General features: G+C 40.7%; 1 protein-coding gene across 1 annotated transcript; it reads right to left on the bottom strand.

Annotated features, from left to right (window-relative positions):
* Positions 1–7,049: 7,049 nt before the first annotated feature.
* On the bottom strand, positions 7,050–14,866 carry LOC143879660 (uncharacterized). The gene is made up of 6 exons (XM_077382155.1): positions 14,710–14,866; positions 14,565–14,591; positions 14,408–14,470; positions 7,555–7,633; positions 7,381–7,426; positions 7,050–7,283 (listed from the first exon to the last, which is right to left on the bottom strand). The coding sequence occupies exons 1-6, from the start codon at positions 14,749–14,751 to the stop codon at positions 7,274–7,276; spliced, it is 267 nt and encodes an 88-aa protein (XP_077238270.1). The 5' UTR covers positions 14,752–14,866; the 3' UTR covers positions 7,050–7,273.
* Between the last annotated feature and the right edge of the window lie 3,625 nt (positions 14,867–18,491).

The following is an 18,491-nucleotide window of genomic DNA, read 5'->3' as shown; positions in this document are numbered from 1 at the left end:
GGTCATTTCAAGTTTGTTCCTCTGGTAGTTAAGGATAAGTGCAATGAAAGTTGCACCCTGTCTGCTCTTGTTCGCATCTATTGTTTAGCATGAGGCCGCGATTCAATTGGTGCCCGTAAAAATCTCAGCTGTCACTGCGTATCTTATTATTGTGACAGTACTCCCAGAGCCAAGAATCTAGAAGCCACTAAAAGGCCATGTTTGGCAGCCATGAAAGTTTTTTCCATGGAATATCAGTTTTTCTAGTGGCTGGAGAGGGACAAGGAGGATGGGAGAGGGAGAGAATTCAGAGGGCATGACTGAAGAGAGGGTGACAAGTGGCTGACTGAAGAGGGTGACAAGTGGCTGAAAACAGGAGAAACAAAACAATATATTCATGTTGCTGCTAAAATCTGGCCCAGCGTACGAACGGGTCTTGGTCCCGTTCCGATTACAAGCTAAGAGGGGTGAGGGTGGCTTGTGATATGCACTCACAGATAAAAGGCTAAGCGAATCCGGAGTTGGAACTCCGGGAACCCTTCGACACTCAAGTCAGATGGAATGCGAACCAAACACGAAGAGAATGGTTCACAGGTGTGCGCACCTAGGTGTGTAGTGTTAGTTGAGCATTTGGGCATTCTAACCTTTGAAATGAAGTGGAAGGTTCCCTTTTATAGTTGGAGGTTCAGTGAGACAGTGACGTCACATCAACGCAATGTTAGTACGATCACTGGTCGGGATGTTGGAATTGGTGTGGCACTGCTTGGCAGATAATCTGTCTCATTGATCTGACACAGTATGGAACAGGCGCAGTTCTAGTATGACATTTTGGCAGTTGGCAGATGGGACATTACACTGCCCTCGATGGAGCCAATCCGGCGGTTGTTAGACAATGGGATCTGGTGCGGCCCCTGGTAGTAGTGAACCAGCAAGATGGGAGGTGACGTGGCACCATACGATCGTCGAGTGCTCTTACTTGGTCAGGGACGCTGAGGTCTTGGTTGGGTCCCGATTTTGTGGGCCACCGCATGGGGGTGCTCGGTTGTAAGCTGTTGAATGTAGGTCGGCCAAGGGCCTTAGTGGGCGATGACAGTGCCGTGAGGCGGCTCTCCGATAGGGCTCAGGCGGTCTTATGGTAGTCATTTCTTTGTTGAGATTGGATGAGCATGATAGGATTGTCCTGGACAAGACGTCCATCATTGGTCTTAAAGAAGCGGAGTACCATTTTGCTTAGCAGGTCACGCAGCCGAACAAGATTTTTGAGATTTTTTTGGCTTTCGTCATTCTCCACCCCTAGAAAAGGGGAAAATCCCGTAAAAGAATAGTTGCCAGCATAAAAAAGATTTTGGAGAAAAAGTTCAGATGGCTGCTTTTCCTGTGTTGGGATTTTTTTCTACCGAGCTAAAGAAAGACATATGGAGTCCGGCCACTAAAATATGATCACAAAACAACAAATAGTAGGCCCTGTACCAAAAGGGGAAATGTAATGAAGGCGTTCAGAGAACTAGGCATATAAAGTCATAGACGGGATCAATGGTAAAGATCAATTTATGAGTCCCAACAGGGGTGTAAGCGTAATCAATACCGCTGTCTTGTGGAAAATCATGAGGCGTCCTAGGTGGCTAGGTCTTGGGTCCATGCCGAAGGGATGACCCATACTAAAGATAGCCGACAACTAAAATGAACAGGTTAATCTTTTGTTCAATTAAAGCCAAACAAGGTTTGGTGGATCAAAGGTCTAAAAACATCCGATCATGTTGGTCTCAAAGGCAATTGGCCAAAATTGTGGTCACTGGCCAGATTAATGGATCGACATACATCCACTTGGCACATGTGGGGCCCAAACCCAGCTTGATACTGATCAGTGTTAAAAACTCAACACCAACAGAATACTGAACATGCCTTAACCCAGGTTAAAAGTCAGATCAAAGACAGCTCAGATTTCTCTTAAAACCAAAGGAACCATGATTGAGTACTAAGAGATCTTGATGGAGAAAATAATCACTGAACTCAGAAAGTCATTACAAGCCAATCAAAACCCACAAATAAACAGATTGCACAAGTTTAACAAAAAATAAAAAAATTCAAGTAAGTATTGAGGTTTCACGTAGAGAGATTTCACCTCCGTCGCGACTAAGTGTGTCGCCCAAAATCAGCCCATTCACTTTTCCATTGGCATTATGTTACATAATGGCCATTATTAAAATTGATTTTAAGGTTGTGTATGCATCATATATGTTTTCAGTCCACAACACTTTCAGAAGTCGTACTCGAAGAAATTGCTTGAATACAGGTGAATTGGTTCGATTTAGGTAGCATAACACAACTCATGATAGCAAAGTTGGAAACATTCAGAGAAATTATTCCTCTAACTAGAATTCATTGAGCTCTTTGAAATGAGTACTTTGTATGGTTAGAACAGACCCGAATGCATAGTTATGCCTTCTGGAAGTTAGAAGTTCTCTAGCTAGATTTAATTTACATAGCCCAAATAGATTATAGACATACAACTAAAGATGGCCTTCTACTGGAATGAAGCTGCCACATGAAACATATGTGAAAACAAGCAGATAGCCACTTTATGGATTCTAAGAAATCAGAATCCCTAACCCCCTGTTTGGATACGTGGATTTCAGAATCCAGGTTTTAGTTTGAAAGCAGTGTAAAATTCTGGATTCTACAATGGAAGTGTGGCAGATGTGGGGGAAGTCGGTTGCAGATGATGGGTTTAAGTAAGAAGTCCAGGTTTTAGAAATCTATCCCGCATCCTGAGATTAGATTTCTAAAACCTGGAAACAGGGGCGATCTCCTCTCTCGCTCGACGGAAAGAAGGGCGAGAAATCAGAAAATGACGGATGGTCTCCTTCTTCTCTCGTCTTCCATCCATGATTTTGATTAAATCCAAGATTCTAAAATCCACATATCCAAACTGTCCCTACAAGTGCATTTGTGGGGATCGAGAGGCATTCTAAGCATTCTCAGGTACATTACCAAGTGAAGATTCTAATTTGTCACACCATTCCTGATGTACACTAAGTCGCTAACACAAGTCTCTGGCTTGATCCTCTGATCCAAGAGATGAAACTAATTAGATCTAATGAAAGGGATGCATATGATTTGGGTGAAGATTAGGAACCCTGAAAGTGGCCCAATTCATCCAAGATATAAATTTGAATCTCTGCACATCTATTTTGTCAGATCTTATGTGCTCTCAGAAAAGTACTAACCTAAATGAAATGGAAAAACCTTCATCTCCCACAGAGGATATGGATAGGCGATTGGTTTGCTTCGGTTAAGCAAGGAAGCACTTAGCTATCGTGCGTATCCATCGGGAAAAGCATTTGCTAGAAAATATGAATAAAATGAAATACCGTTGGGGTCATTTCAAGTTTCTTCGTCGGCCAGTTACAGATAAGTGCAAAGAAACTTGCATGCCTATGGGGAAAGTGGAGATGCCTGCCTCCTCATTTTATGTTTAGCATGAGGCCTCAATACAATTGGTGCCCGTAAAAATCTCAGCTGTCAACTGCATATCTTATTATTGAGACAAAATTACCAGAGCCCTGAATTCAGAAGCCACTAAGTTTGTAGAAAAGGGTAGATATAAAGTTCAAATAGCTCTGCTCTTCCTGAGTTGGGATTTTTTTGTCCTGACGTAATGTAGAAAGACATATGGCGTCGGGCCACTCAAATATGATCACAAAACAACAAATAGAAGGCCCTGTTCCAAAAGGAAAAAAGTCAAGGAGGCCTTCAAGGACTAACTCTGGCAAGGATTTACATTAGGAATGGCTTGGTACTCTGCCATCCAATCAAAATGAGAACAACTAGCAGATGGTTACTGTGGGGATCACAACAGGGACATGCATGTGAAGAAAGACACCTGAAAGTGGCTCAATTCACCCAAGATATAAATTAGGAGATTTTATTATGCACATCTATTTTTTCAGATCTTATACGCTCTCAGAAAAGTAATAACCTAAAAGAAATAGCACAAGCTTCATCTCCCACAGAAGATTCTATTACATGGTTTTCAGACCCAAAATGATCAGATTCATCCATATCTGCATTACAATACCAACAGATAAAAAAAGGAAGGAAGGAATGGTTTTCTTTTAAATAGGTGAGCTGGGGTTAAACCTTGAACCTCAAGGTTGAAGAACAATTAAATCCTTAACCAATTGACCTAGAGGCTCTACCACCAAAGGAATGAATGGTTCAAGCTCATTGGCAAAAAGAAACTATCTCAACGCACAAGTTTAAAGTTTGGCAAACTTGGGACTGCCTACATAGGTGTCCTTACGGATGAGAGGGGTTTGACCAGGTGGGACTTCCCATACCCAATAGGGATCAAGGACTCCCTTAATGTGATCGGGTGTATAGATTGGAGGCACCGTCATCCTTGAAGATTTGCGCATATAATTGACGAGATTCAGAACCGAGTGATGGATTTTTCTCGATTTGTTCAAACATGCTAGGAGAAAGGAGAACAATGACGTAGATAAGTTGGCCCAGTTGAGTGTTGGAAGGGAGCCTTGGTATTTTTGACCCCTCCCTTGAGGGTCTTTGTTTTTTCTACTAATTTATTTTTCTCTCCATGTATTGACCATCTTGGTCGTGGGCTTCTCCCATCTTTCTTAATGAAATTATCTACCAGTCAAAATAAGGCTTAATTTTTTCTCTCCAACTGCTTATCTCCTTGTATTGACCATCTTGGTAGTGGGGTTCTCCCCTCTTTCTTAATGAAATTATCTGCCATTCAAAATAAGGTTTAAAGCTTGAGGGTCTTTGTTTTTTCAACTGTTTATTTTTCTCTCCAACTGCTTTTCTCCATGTATGGACCATCTTGGTCGTGGCTTCTCCCATCTTTATCTACCATTCAAAATAAGGTTTAATTTTTTCTCTCCAACTGCTTTTACAAGACCATCTTTCTTAATGAAATTATCTGCCATTCAAAATAAGGTTTAAAGCTTGAGGGTCTTTGTTTTTTCAACTGTTTATTTTTCTCTCCAACTGCTTTTCTCCATGTATGGACCATCTTGGTCGTGGCTTCTCCCATCTTTATCTACCATTCAAAATAAGGTTTAATTTTTTCTCTCCAACTGCTTTTACAAGACCATCTTGGTCGTGGGGTTCTCCCCTCTTTCTTAATGAAACTATCTACCATTCAAAATAAGGTTTAAAGCTTGGCAAGCTGGTTTGAGCTAAAGCTGATAAGGTGCTTCATATGAGAATCATTGATCGTCTCTTTCCAAATGCTCTTACTCCTCTTGGTGGAGATCCATCCATGGCTGATTCCTCATCAAAAGAAATCTAAAATGTACACTTGATGAAGAATTGGTGGAGATCCATCCATGGTCAATTCCTCATCAAAAGAAATCTAAAATGTACACTTGATGAAAACTCCCTTGAGGGTGTCTCCATAAATTTTCACTATGTCCTTCAGGGTGTCAAATTTATCACATATAGATAAAGGAATAGGGATTTGCTAGCATCCATCGCAAAAGGCATGGTATGTCGCATGTCAGAGCAGCCACAGAGGCTCACTTTTCAGCAGATTTTGTCATCAATCACGTGGTGGTTGCTATGACATGTGACAGACAATCTGCGAAATGCCTTTTGCAATGGACGCTACCAAATCCCAAAGGAATATTTGCATTTGCTAGAAAACACAGAGCATGAGGCCTTATTAATTTTGGGCAGTGTTTCAAAACTTGGACGAAAACTCGGCCAGGGTAAAATAGAGTCAACTTGGGGGAATCAATGATTGGTGAGGTCAATTTTTCATTAATGGCAAGTCAAAAGAGTTTTGATCGACTTGGTATGGCAAAACACGGACTCAGAGAAGAACTCGGCCAAGGTAAAACAGAGTCAACTTGGATGAGAGGACGATTGACACGGGGAGTTTTTAAAACAGTAATTTTGACTGACATTCTTCACAGCATCCAAGCCACCATTGCAATTTCAAGGAGCAAAATGACTATCTTCAAGCTCTAATTCACAACCCAAGATGTTACAAAGAAACTCAGCACATGGAAGAAGTCTGATCACAGTTCAGTTAAAGTGAACATTGATGCACCAGTCCTTTAGACATGGTAGAAATTGGTGTCAATTTAGAAAAGACTATGGCAACCAATTATAACCTTCTAGAGTTGTGTCACTTTAGAAAAGAATACGGCAACAAATTATAACCTTCTTGAGTTGCATGAAACAAGAACTCATTTAAGTGCTCAATCTCAGAGCTACCTGAAAAGCAATTCAGGTTGCAGCTGACATGAAAGTACTGATGCTATTCAATGAAATAAAGTCACTCCTTGCATCCCAAATAATGAAGAACTTGAATGTCCTTGGGAGGATTCCTCATCTTTTATGCGGGTTGGACAAGTCTACAAAATATGAAGCAAATATGGTATCTAAACTTAGAAGGAATTAGATCTAACTGACGAGGATTGTTTAGGAGAGGAATATGACAGGAATTGATTCCTTTATTAGAAGTAAATTAGTAGGGCACTCCCATTCCCACCAAACCAAAACTCATCTAAACCTCGCAGGCCCCAAAAGAGAGGCTAAAATGGGAACTCTACATAGTTACAACTTGTTATGGAGATTTAATTAAGTACAGCTAGTTATCTCTTTGTTTTTTTGAGGTGAATTCAAGGGTTCAGCTGTGTTGTTCATCAGGAAAAAGTGGGGAAAGAGAAACTAAGAGTTTCCTTTTATTTTCAATGACTTCATCCTTTTCTTTGACACATTAATGTTCGTTCCGGGTAACCTAAGATTTTTTTTTCCTACTAAATTGGAATTGTTCTTTTGGCTATTGTCACTGAAGTTTTAGATTTTGGCATTTCCTAATGGTTCATGGTATTGTTTCAAGTCAAAAAAAGCAAATAATAAAAAACATACGTTTTGCAAGTGCTAGAAAAATAATAATAAATTATGACAATTAGCCATGGTTTTACTGAAGTACTGATTTCCAACACCTGAATTAGCCATTTGAAAAGAGAAAAGGCCAACAAGTGTGCTAGGGAACCAATGAATCAATAAGGAAAAAAAAAGGTGCAAGGAGTACGAGACAGAAGCAAATTACTTGTTGGAGCACAAGTATATACCAGCACAACTGCCAGAATTACAATGTCTAGATTTGAGGTGTACAATTATCCTTTCACGAGGTGCAAACGATCGATTAAACAGACATTTTGATTACTTGTAAATCGGATATGTTGGCCTACATGAATACTGAGAAAAGCTAGAGTGCACACACCTCACAGTTTACCCAGACACTAGAGTGAAATAATCATTTCCCCCTGAAACAGCAAACCAAAATGGTGGACAAAATTAAACTAGGAAATATTAAAAACCATTAATATTCAGGGCCAAGGGAAATATTTTCAGCTCACTCACGTGTTCATCATTAGAGTGATGTTGTCTCCTTTCAAAAGAATCTTACCTGAAAAAATTGCAAGAAGCATTTCAGGACAAAAACAAAACAAGAGAAATGGAAAACTAAAAAGGGCAACATATGTTATCTTGCAAAAAATAAAATAAAAAATAAGGGCAACATATGTTATGACCTACCCAATGGCTTTCTGGTTTTTTTCTTGACGTTAACCTCATCAGCATCGTCCAGAACCAGATTCATGTATTCATCGAACCCCTAAGATCCACAAGAAATTGATAAATTAAGATTTTGAGCTAAAAAAAGAACATAGCTAGATTTAAAATACATGAAATAGTTTGATAAAATTTAAAATACATCATTTTTAAATGGATTATACAATGGTGCATGACGCAACCTTGAAAGTATGGATATACATAACAATATAGGCTATATAGCTGAGATTTTATTAAAATCTAACAATGTAACTGGGATTTTATAATACTATGACAATATTGAAAATAAATTATGCCATGGCAAACAACAAGGTCTCCAAACTACATAGGGAAATGAGATTTACACCCCCTTTCTATCATTTCCACCTCCAATTTCAATTAAAACCGATTAAAACAGTTATTGTTTTCAACTAAATTATTATTCAAATTAACAACCCCCCCTTTCCACCATTTTTTCTGATTATCCTAGTTATTTATTTTTTCCGATTCTCTTATCTTATCAAGTGCTTGAACCCGCCCGTCACCCTTACTCCAAATTCGTCTCTTGAAAATCGTATCTTAAAAATTTCTCGGCAAGAAAACTGCAATTTGATGCGCCAGAAACTCCAATAAAACCTTTAATAAATACGTTCAAGAACTGCAAAACATGATACCTGAATTTTTTATTCTAGAAATTATGGCCGCGCATAGCACCTACTTCCCTTCTCAAGTGCTGGAACCCGCCCAAGCCACACATACTCCAAATAAATACGATTGTATCTTCAAAATTTCTCGGCCCCAATTTGATGCGCTGAAAACTTCAATAAAGCTGCAAAACATGATACCTGAAATATACTTTTTTATTTTCAGAAATCATGGTCGTGCCTAACACCGGCTTCCCTTCTCAAGTGCTTGAAGCCGTCCAAGTCACCCATACACCAAATTCATCCATGAAAAACGATTGTAGGTTCAAAATTTATCAGCAAGAAAACCCCAATTTGATGCGCTGAAAACATCAATAAAGCCTCATAAATACGTGCAAGAACGGCAAAACATGATACCTGAAAAGTATTTTTTTCAGGAATCATGTGCGCCTGCTGTTTCGTGGTACATATGCTGCACCTTTACTCAGGTTTTTTTAATAAATCACTGGTTATAGCCAGCCAGTTGGTTATCATTCTTTCTCTTTGAAAGAATACATTTTCGTAATGAAGGTATCTCTATAAATATCATAACTCGGAGCCCATCTAAAAAAACGAAGGAAAAATCCCAAGTCTAAAGCTGTCTTCTTCCTCCAATGGCCTCGCAAACCTTTGGAAATCTCAACGCCGTAGCCTTTCACTGTTATTTGAGGCTCAATGACTAGAAAACCTACAAGACTATCGTTCTACTCATTGTAGGTTTCCTCGTGTTTTTGTCAGCCAATAATGTAATAAACAATGAGATTTTTACCACTGTAAGAAAGAGAATTTCAAATCGTTAACAGATTTCGTATTTTTTTTAACGGTAACTATGAATTCATTCAAAGAGGACAAGTTACCGAGTCAAAACAAACAAGCAAACAAAAAGAAGACGGGCAAAATAAAAACATATACAACCCGAAGACATTCAAGGGGGAAAGAAGTCGAATGTTTCCAAGGCATGGCTATTGGTTTAGGTGAGCCCGTGGAAGGATCATTGTGGAGAACTGAACTGCAAAGCAGCAATGATAAAAAAAAAAAAACATGCCTATTGGTTCCCAACCAAGCCAACCAATCAGCTTCGTTATTAGCTGACCTCCGAACATGCCAAAATTTGACTGCATGGCCATCGATTCTGTCAAGTACTTTTTGAATATAATCTGCGCATCTCCATGGGTAGTCCTTACCTTGATTTAGCCAGTTAATAACGTTCTTGGAGTCTCCTTCAGGCTTCAACAATGAGATGGCCTTAATCACTAGCTTCTAGCAAATAGATGCCTACTGGAAGGGGTTGTACCTTCACCATAGTCACGTCAATTTACCCCATTGGCCCCGAGCAGTGTTTAAAAACGCGGATGCAAGTCAAAATGTGGCCATGAAAAATCCTTGTCAACTCAGCACGGATGCAGCCAAGAACGGAGTTGACATGGTTATAAATCGGAACAGTCAAAGGAGTTTTTATTGACTCTGTAGGGCAAAATGCGGAACATGGTGGCAAAATGTGGAACGTGGCCAAGGGAGTCAACTTGGGGGACTCCACGATGACGTGGGCGAGTTTTAAAACTATGGTCCCGAGTAAGCCCATCTTGTAATCCCGTTGTGCTCTCAAAGGAGACCTTCAACACCTGTCGGCCCAAGATTCTCCAAGCTAGATCCATCAAAATTCAAGTTTAGGAAACATGGTGGAGGCACCATCCATGTGGGAGTCAACTTGCTATGAGAGATTCTGCAATCTGCAAAATCAAACCTCGGCCCACGATCATAGGTTAGTGCTTTCCGTGACTCCTCTAAAATGGCTCATCACACCATCATAGAGAGAATGCATTGATGACTAATCTGGATGCTTCTGCAGATTACTTTTTTTTTTGAAAGATGACATATTTTATTGATACTATGATAATTACAAAGGGGACTAGAAGTCCCACTTAACATTACATAGTATCGGAAGGACTGACAAGGGTATACCCTGAGTCAGACCAGTGTAGCTTCACGCCTCAATCGAACAGGAACTTTCCCTGACCATTTCAAACCCAAAAACCCTGTAGTACAATGAATTCAATCTACATCCCTCATTTTCCTCCACCACCAGGAAAAATCGGGGGATCCAAAAAACCTGATTACCGAAGGGATCCCAATTCCTTTGGGGACCTTTCTATAACCCTCCTCAAGATGGCCCCCACCCTATTGTCTAACCCAAAACGTCCAAACGGTGATCAAAACAAAAGCAACCTCCTAGAAAGGGGAGCATTTACCAAGTTCATCAAGAAGACTTTGTAGAAAGGAGGTCGGTAAGGTCGCCGTTTCCGGATTCCTATCCAGAAATCCCGGGTTTCTTCGAATTCCAATCTCATCCTCCATATAGGAAATAGCCATCTCCTTCGAGAAGTCCAATGCTCTCTTCCGATTTCTACTATTCTCTAGAAATCCGTTAATTGAGGCTAATCTTTCATCATAGGACATCCTTCTTATCTAGGGCCATAAGTTCCATGAATAATTTCCTCTTACGCCTCCCGGGCATGACGATGATTCCTGCTGCCCAGGAACCTGATCTTCCATCGTTACTTACAAGAGTATGATGGATACACTTAAAACGTTGCAAAATCCAGTCAATTCATAGATGTTATAATCCATCTTCGCCTCAGGATCCTTTACTTCAATAGAGAGGACCAAACCTGCCCGACTTGAGAATTTTTTGGAATTTCCACAGACTACTGTTTAGCCTTCTAGCTCCAGCCTTTAACACCAAAGAGTTTCCAAACAAATTCATAAGGAGACCTTCCTGAAATCTTGACCCCATGATTCGAGGGTTGAATCCAGGGTACGAGGTTTCCTACCTCTAGAGTGAAGACGAAACGAATTGGCATTGGTAATAGGTGCAGCCAACGAAGTAGAATTCTGTCTTTCATACTGAAAGCTCTTGGGGCCCAACAACAACTCAGGAGCGTCTGCACACCTATCTTTAGGTCCCATCACACCATTGTCAGAACAGATTAATGGCATACTCTTGGACGTCCCGCCTCTGTAGATTACTTTGAACACGCAGTTACTCCTTTCTTTCCATAAACACCATAGCACCGCCAGTCAAGACGTCCTGCCTCTGTAGATTACTTTGAACACGCAGTTACTCCTTTCTTTCCATAAACACCATAGCACCGCCAGTCGGGCTAGGTTCGAAATCACCCACCCCCCTCTGGGCTAGGGATTAAGGACTAGCTCCTAAATAATGCCTCAATATTAGTGAGACCAAGCAATTTCGAACATCTGAAATATATCAAATCGCTCAAGCATACATACAATGAATACACATGATATACCGACTCTCCTGCCACGAGGCAGAGAGCACAATGATCAACAATGATCACCTTCCAGCTTTTCAAATGGTTTACTGTAAGAATTTTGTTGAGGCACATAGTCTAAGCCAAAAGCGCACACTCTAGGAAGAGCGGGGTATCTCCATGCTCTACGCGCTAGTAGGGCAGTCGACACTGGCTTCATGAATTGGTAGAAGGGTCGAACCGAAAAAAACTCTTGCTGGTTCCCGTATCCAAACCCTCCTATCCTCTCCAATCCTCTTGATAAAGAAAGAATCTAGTACTTCCATGAACTGGACTCTCCAGTTGATGTCGTGATCCTGCATTCGGAGCACATCTATGACCAAGCAACCAGAACCTGAAGCCCGACAAGGAATTTCGCTACCTTAGGACCGTTATAGTTACGGCCGCCGTTCACCGGGGCTTCGGTCGCCGGCTCCCCTCCACTCGAAAAGGATCTGGAAATTTAGCTTTGAGAGGCATATCTCTACACTGCAAAATCACGCCAAAATCTAATCCTTTTGCCTTTAACCACCCTGAAATTGATCCCTCTTTAGAAAAGCGGTAGCCCTGACATAATGGTTCTCCAAAGAGTCAATCTTTGTACCTATAGTCGTCCAATGACAAGCATCCTAAGTCTTAATCATATTTTCCTACCATCATAGATCTCCAAAGAAGACTGTGGTCTTCACCAAACCTCCAAATCCATTTTCCTAGAAGGGCCGCGTTCATTAGCTTAAGGCTTCTAATACTCAATCCCCGGAAACTTTTGGATTGCAAACCTCTTTCCAGTCCACCAAGTGAAACCTTCTTTAAGATTCTGAATCATCCCATAAGATATTTCCCTGAAGCTGCTCAATGCACTCGATCACATTGAACGGACATTTGAACAAGGACATGTAATATGGAGGCAAATTAGAAAGAGCAAATTTAACTAGAGAAATTCCATCTCTCAAGGATACTGTATACCTACCACACATGGGAAGGCCATAATAGATGTTGGGGATGGATCTCATTCTACATCCAAGAATTTTGGCTCACTGGTCCTCGTATATCTCAGTCAAATGAATTTCCATGATCATAAGTTGATTAAAATTCGACCGGTAGCTTCAAAACAGTGAATGGCTGCCTCGAGGTTCTCTATCTCCTCCTCCTCAACATAGCTGAATAGCAGAGTGTCAACCACGTATCGAATATGAGATACCTCGACTACCCTAGGATCATCCTAAAGCTTTCAATCAAGCTGCTATTACTGCCCTAATCCAATTTTTTACTCAAAGCTTCAGGCATGATGTTAAACAAGAAAGAGGGCAGAGGGGTTTCCTTACATAAGACCTTGAGTCACCTAAAAGACGCCATGTGGAAAAACATTAATTAAAATGGAGAACCAAGGAGAGGATATGAAATTATACATCCATAACCGCCACTTAGCACCAAGTCCATCCGCACTATAATATAGCCCAAGCAGTCCAATTCAACTATTGTAGGCCTTTTCCATGCCCAATTTGCACAAAATTCCTTTGGTCTGGCTGTGAAAATAGTGATCCACTAGCTCGTTAACAATGAGAGCTCCATCCTCTATTGTAGGACTTTTCCATGTCCAATTGACCTCCAGGTGGTAAAATCACAGCCTGGGAACAATTTTCTAGTGAGGTGTGCACCTTTCATTGGGGCGTGTATGCCTTAAGTGAACCCTAAAAACCTTATGCCTTACTGGAGTTTTGCCATTTTCTTTGCACCTCGAGGCATTGTGGGTGAGCCTCACCTCGAGGCGTACACCTCACACCCTTGAAAACACTGCCATAAAGGTGTGAATGCATCCTAAGTCATTAGCAAGCCTATTGCATGGATTAAACAGTACTAAGGTTAGCTCCCCTTAGACTTGTGGCTATTTAGTGCTAATTTGAGCATCATTTTCCATAACTCATATAGGCATGAATATATCCCCAGTCATCATCAAGCCCTTTGCACAGGCAACAAACAGAGCTTAGCTCCGCTTTGACTTGTGGCTACTGAGAGACGTTCGGTTTGGTCATATTTTCCTCCTTAAGAGACAACTTCCACCTCTTTTGTCAATGGAAAACACTTTGAAAACGGGATTCCGTTTGGAAAATAAAAAGGGGACTGAAATGACCATTGATTTGACCCTTTTAAATATGTATTTATTGCTTTTATGGGGATTTGAGCCCCCTTCCATTTGTCTTTTAGTGGACATGGCTCAAATAGTAGAAGCCCGTTTTTTCCCCCAAAAGAGAACCCCGTTTTCCTAGCAGTGCTCTTTGTCAATAGTCATAATCATGCATCCCTTTATTTATCTTCCATCTTCATCAAAGTGTCCTTGAAAAAGTGTATATTTTCATGACATTAAAGGGCAGTGATCCCCCCCCCCTAACAGCTTTCGTTAACTTTTATGAAGGGGTGGAGAAGCAACCGTTAACTCCGAAAGCATAAAAGTTAACGATTTCTGTTAAGGGGGGGAGGAGATGTCACTCCCCAGTGATTTTTATGGCACAAATAGGAGACTAAAATGCTGCCAACCAAATCAAGTTGAAGGATAAAACACTGATGATTGTCGAACCATAAACAACAGTATACAAAAGGAAAGGGCAATAGCCACTGGATGCATAGCAAAAAGAAAAAGTTAATCCATAACCATAACCTACCAGGGCAGAATTCTAAAACCCACAAACTCAGAAATATTCTAAACACAGGCAGAGAGAGAGAGAGAGAGAGAGAGAGAGAGAGAGACAGACAGACAGACCAAATCCTAATCTCATAAGCGAGCTGAAACAGAAACCTTGATAACAGAAAAGGAAAGGGGAACAAAAAATCAAAATGCTTGCTTACTATTATACGACCCTCAATCCTCAAATCCTTCTGCTCAAAAAGCCAAATCTGAATGCGAGCTTTCTGCAGCAATTCAAAGCAGAAACCGAAAACAATACAATAAAAACATAATTTTACAATCAATGAGAGATGAGACAGTGAACAGAATCCGACTTACACTCTGAAGAAACCGAAAAATGAGATTCTGTCCCCGAAACCATCCCGACCAAACCAGACATGAAAGACAAAGCAAGAAAAAATGGCGTAAATAAAAGATCAAAGAGATGATAATATATAGATAGAGAGAGAGAGAGTATATGTACGATCGGCTGGGTCATGATCCTTTGAACTCTGGTGGTCGCCATGGCTGCAAAATTCCTTCTCGCTTCTTCGAATGCAAAACCCTAACTCGGGAACAGAATGCAAAACCCTAGATAACTCTCTTTCTCTTTATCAGCTTAGAATGTAACCTTAGAACTACTAATGTCTTCTCGTCACGTGTCCCATTTCTGTAAAGTTTAGGAGACGTGTGACAAATATCATTGGCCGTCTCAACTGTGCGTCTAATTTTGCGTCTTCCTTTCATTTTTCTTTGCCATCTTAGGGCCTGTTTGGACTGCAGGAATTTAGGCCCGGGTTGGATTGAAGGAGTGAAAACATCTCCAATATTTCATTATTTTTTCACACGGGAAAAAAAAAAACTTGACCAGCCCTGTTCAATTTTTATTTAGAGGGACGTTTAATTTATGATGATATCCCTCTAACTTAACCATAATCACATTATTTCATTCGGATTTGATAAAACTTTTCCAAGAAAGCAATCCAAACAGGGTAAAGGAAAAGTTTGGAAAGGAAAAATCCATCTAAAAGCTACAAAAGTAACTTAACCAATCCTACTTTTTAAATGGTAGCCAAATTTATTGAATGAAAGATCGACTGAGATGGTCAAGCGCATAGAAAACAAAAACAAAGCAATAATACTCAACAATACAGAAAGAGCAAGTCAAGGAAGGAGGGAGTCGAATAGCGCCAATGATTCCTTGGCCAATCCCTCTTGAGCTAGGCTATCCGCCACCTTATTAGCTGATTGATGAGCATGAAGAAACTCTATAGTATAGGTCCAATCCAATCAAACATCTTATCAAAGAACATATCAAATCTCAAAGCCGGCTTATGAGATCTCTTTGAAGAGAAATTATATGGTGGCCGACTGGTATGATGGAAGTTCCATCCTTGATATTTGATCCAACAGCAGCCTCTTAAAAAGTGCGCTGTTGTTGGATAAAAGAGTGAAACAAAACAGGCACAAAGTCTGGCTGGCTGAGCAAGTCAAAGAAAAAGTAAATTGCTCAATAAGTAGATGATTCCTTATAGATCTTACGTTCATGAGTCAGTTTTCAAAAGAGAGGGGGCCTATGTTGTAAAGGGGGCATCCTTGCCTGAGTCCACAACTTGCCTTGAAGAAATCTGCCTAAGAGTCAATAAGTACCGTTGATGGGGCAATCCAAGGCCAGGCTTCTGGAGAAGCAGATCGAGGCAGCTCCCTGCTGGTAACGGATTGATCGATGGATCCATGGCTAGTGTGATCACAAGCTTAACATCAACTAAATCATGGATGCACGGGCAACCACTTCATTCTTATTGATCCTGCAATGTTGTAATCACGTTGTTCCTTTATCCCGCGCTCTGCGTCTGCTGGGGATAAGGGTGTCAATTTTGGCTCGGGCTCGGAAGCTCGCTTGAGCTCGGCTCGAATCCTTAACGAGCCGAGCCCGAGTTAGGCCAGGCTCGGCTCGACTCGTTAAGGGTTGTTAAGAATTTAATATATTTAAATATATATATTATATATTAATATATACATTAAAAGGGTTGTCTATGGAGTGAAAGGGGGGGGGTGGGGGCAAAATATGTCACTTCATTTTTGGAACCCCATTTGTTACTAAGACCACCCCCCATAGTGTAAAAAAAGTAGTCAAATTACACTAGTAGGGTTGTCCAGGGAAGATGAGGGGTGTGAACATAACATAACCCAAGCTCGGTAAGGCTCGCGAGCCTGGCTGAGCCTGCCCGAGCCTGGTTCGAGCCCGAGCCCGAGCCGAGCCTCACTTGTGAGCTTAACGAGCCGAGCCGAGCCTGGCCAAGCTCGGCTCGTTTACACCCCTAGCTGGGGAGCATCATACCCTAGCTTACTTGTTTCGCCCGGACTTGCTCGACTTATCATTTGCTAGTCATCCAGTCCACTAGTAGAATATAACCTCCTTTCTGGTCCGGCCGCAGTACGGTACGTGAACCCGAAGCTTCACATTATTTCATTCGGAGAATCATAATTGTGAAATGATAAAACTTTTCCAATAAAGCAATCCAACCCAGGGTTAAGGAAAAGTTTGGAAAGGAAAAATGTTTCTAAAACTTAAAAAAGTAAGTTAATCGATCCCTTTTTTAGGAAAATGATAAATGTGCCCCTTTTCATCACACGGGACACCCAACTGCAGTGTATGTGACAATCAAATCCGTTGAATCCTTCTGATGTAAAGTACATTGGCCCCTTTGCAGTCATTAATACATTGTTGCTGGGTGTCCCTAGTGATGGAAAGGGGCGCATTTATCATTTCCCCTATTTTAAATAGTAGGCAAATTCATTGAATGAAAGAACGACATAAACGGTCGAGTACATAGAAAACAAAAACATAGAAAAAAAAAACTCAACAATATAGAAAGAACAAGTGGAGGGGGAGAGTCAAATAGCGCCGATGATTTATAGGACAATCCCTCTCGAGCTAAGCTATTCGCCGCCTTATTAGCTGATCGGCGAACATGATGAAACTAGCTTATGAGATCTCTCTTACTTAATCAATCTTTTCCAAATTTCATTGGAGATTTTATATGATGAATGGGTGTGCATCATGATTTTAAATTTATGCCAAAATCCGAAATTTCGGATTGCAGTTGAGAACAAAACCAAAACATACCGAAACCGAAATGTACAAAACTTAGGCCGAAATTTCGATAAAATAATATTTTATAATGTTTTACAAAATTTCAGCCCAAAAAACCGACATTTCAAGACTTTTTTTTATTGAAATCTTGAGATTTTGGCTGAAATTTCGGTTTTAGCAAGGTCCAAAATTTAGTCCAAAACTGAAATTTAAAACCTTGGTTTGCCTATTTGATATTTGATCCAACAGCATTACAATAGCCCACTTTTTACACTTTTGAAGAGGCTGCTGTTGGATCAAATATCAAGGGCTGCTAGGGACCACAAAGGCATTTCGCATACGGGCTGTTGCATGCGAGAGCAGCCACCTCAAATAAATTAAATGAATAAGACAAAAATCCGAGCCCGTGGCGGCTCTCACATGCAACATCCCATCAGTGAAATGCCTTATGCGCTGGTCACTAGCAAATCCCTAATTTCCCTTTAAATCATGGAGAGGAAATGTTTTTCTTGCAATAAAAACAGGGCGCGGCTCCGTTTGGTTGCTGGGTTTTTTTTTTCCTAGGATTTATGTGGGAGAATATTTAGTGGTCACATCAGCCTTTTCTTGCCGACATTAGTAAAATCTTGTCTTGAAAATGGTGGTCTCTCTTTCTCTCTCTACCCTCTCTCTCCACTCATCATAATATCTTTCTCTAATTAATGCTTGTCCCCTCTTTTGTCTCCTACTGTTACCCACATAAATCACAGGAAAAGAAAAAAACCCGGCAACCAAACAGAATGCTCTGTTTGGTTGATTGTTTTGGGGGGATTGTAGGAGTTTCAAATGCATGAGATCTCCCAGAGATCTCCTCAAAGCATGTTTGGTTGTCATTTACACCTTTGACCACTAGACAACTTCTAGACATCATTATTGGTTTTTATCCTAGGTGGCGCCTACGTGACGGAGATGTTCCCCCCATAATCTTCTCCCATTTTTTCACCAAAATGGAGAAATTTGTTGGGGGAATTAGGAGAAATTCTTGTCTTATTCTTTTTATCTCTTTATCTCTCTTACTTTTCTCTCTCTTCCACTAGATTTTGATAATAGCACCCTACATCTTCCGCTAATTTCCTCGCGCAACCAAACACTACTCGCAAATCTCACTCCTAATATTCTCCCCATCTTCC

The sequence above is a fragment of the Tasmannia lanceolata genome, unplaced genomic scaffold, assembly GCF_043159265.1.
Source record: "Tasmannia lanceolata isolate RefF3 unplaced genomic scaffold, GAP_Taslan_0.1 ptg000006l, whole genome shotgun sequence".
Taxonomy (NCBI): domain Eukaryota; kingdom Viridiplantae; phylum Streptophyta; class Magnoliopsida; order Canellales; family Winteraceae; genus Tasmannia; species Tasmannia lanceolata.
Note: the sequence above shows the minus strand (reverse complement) of the source record. Positions and strands in the feature narration are given on the sequence as shown.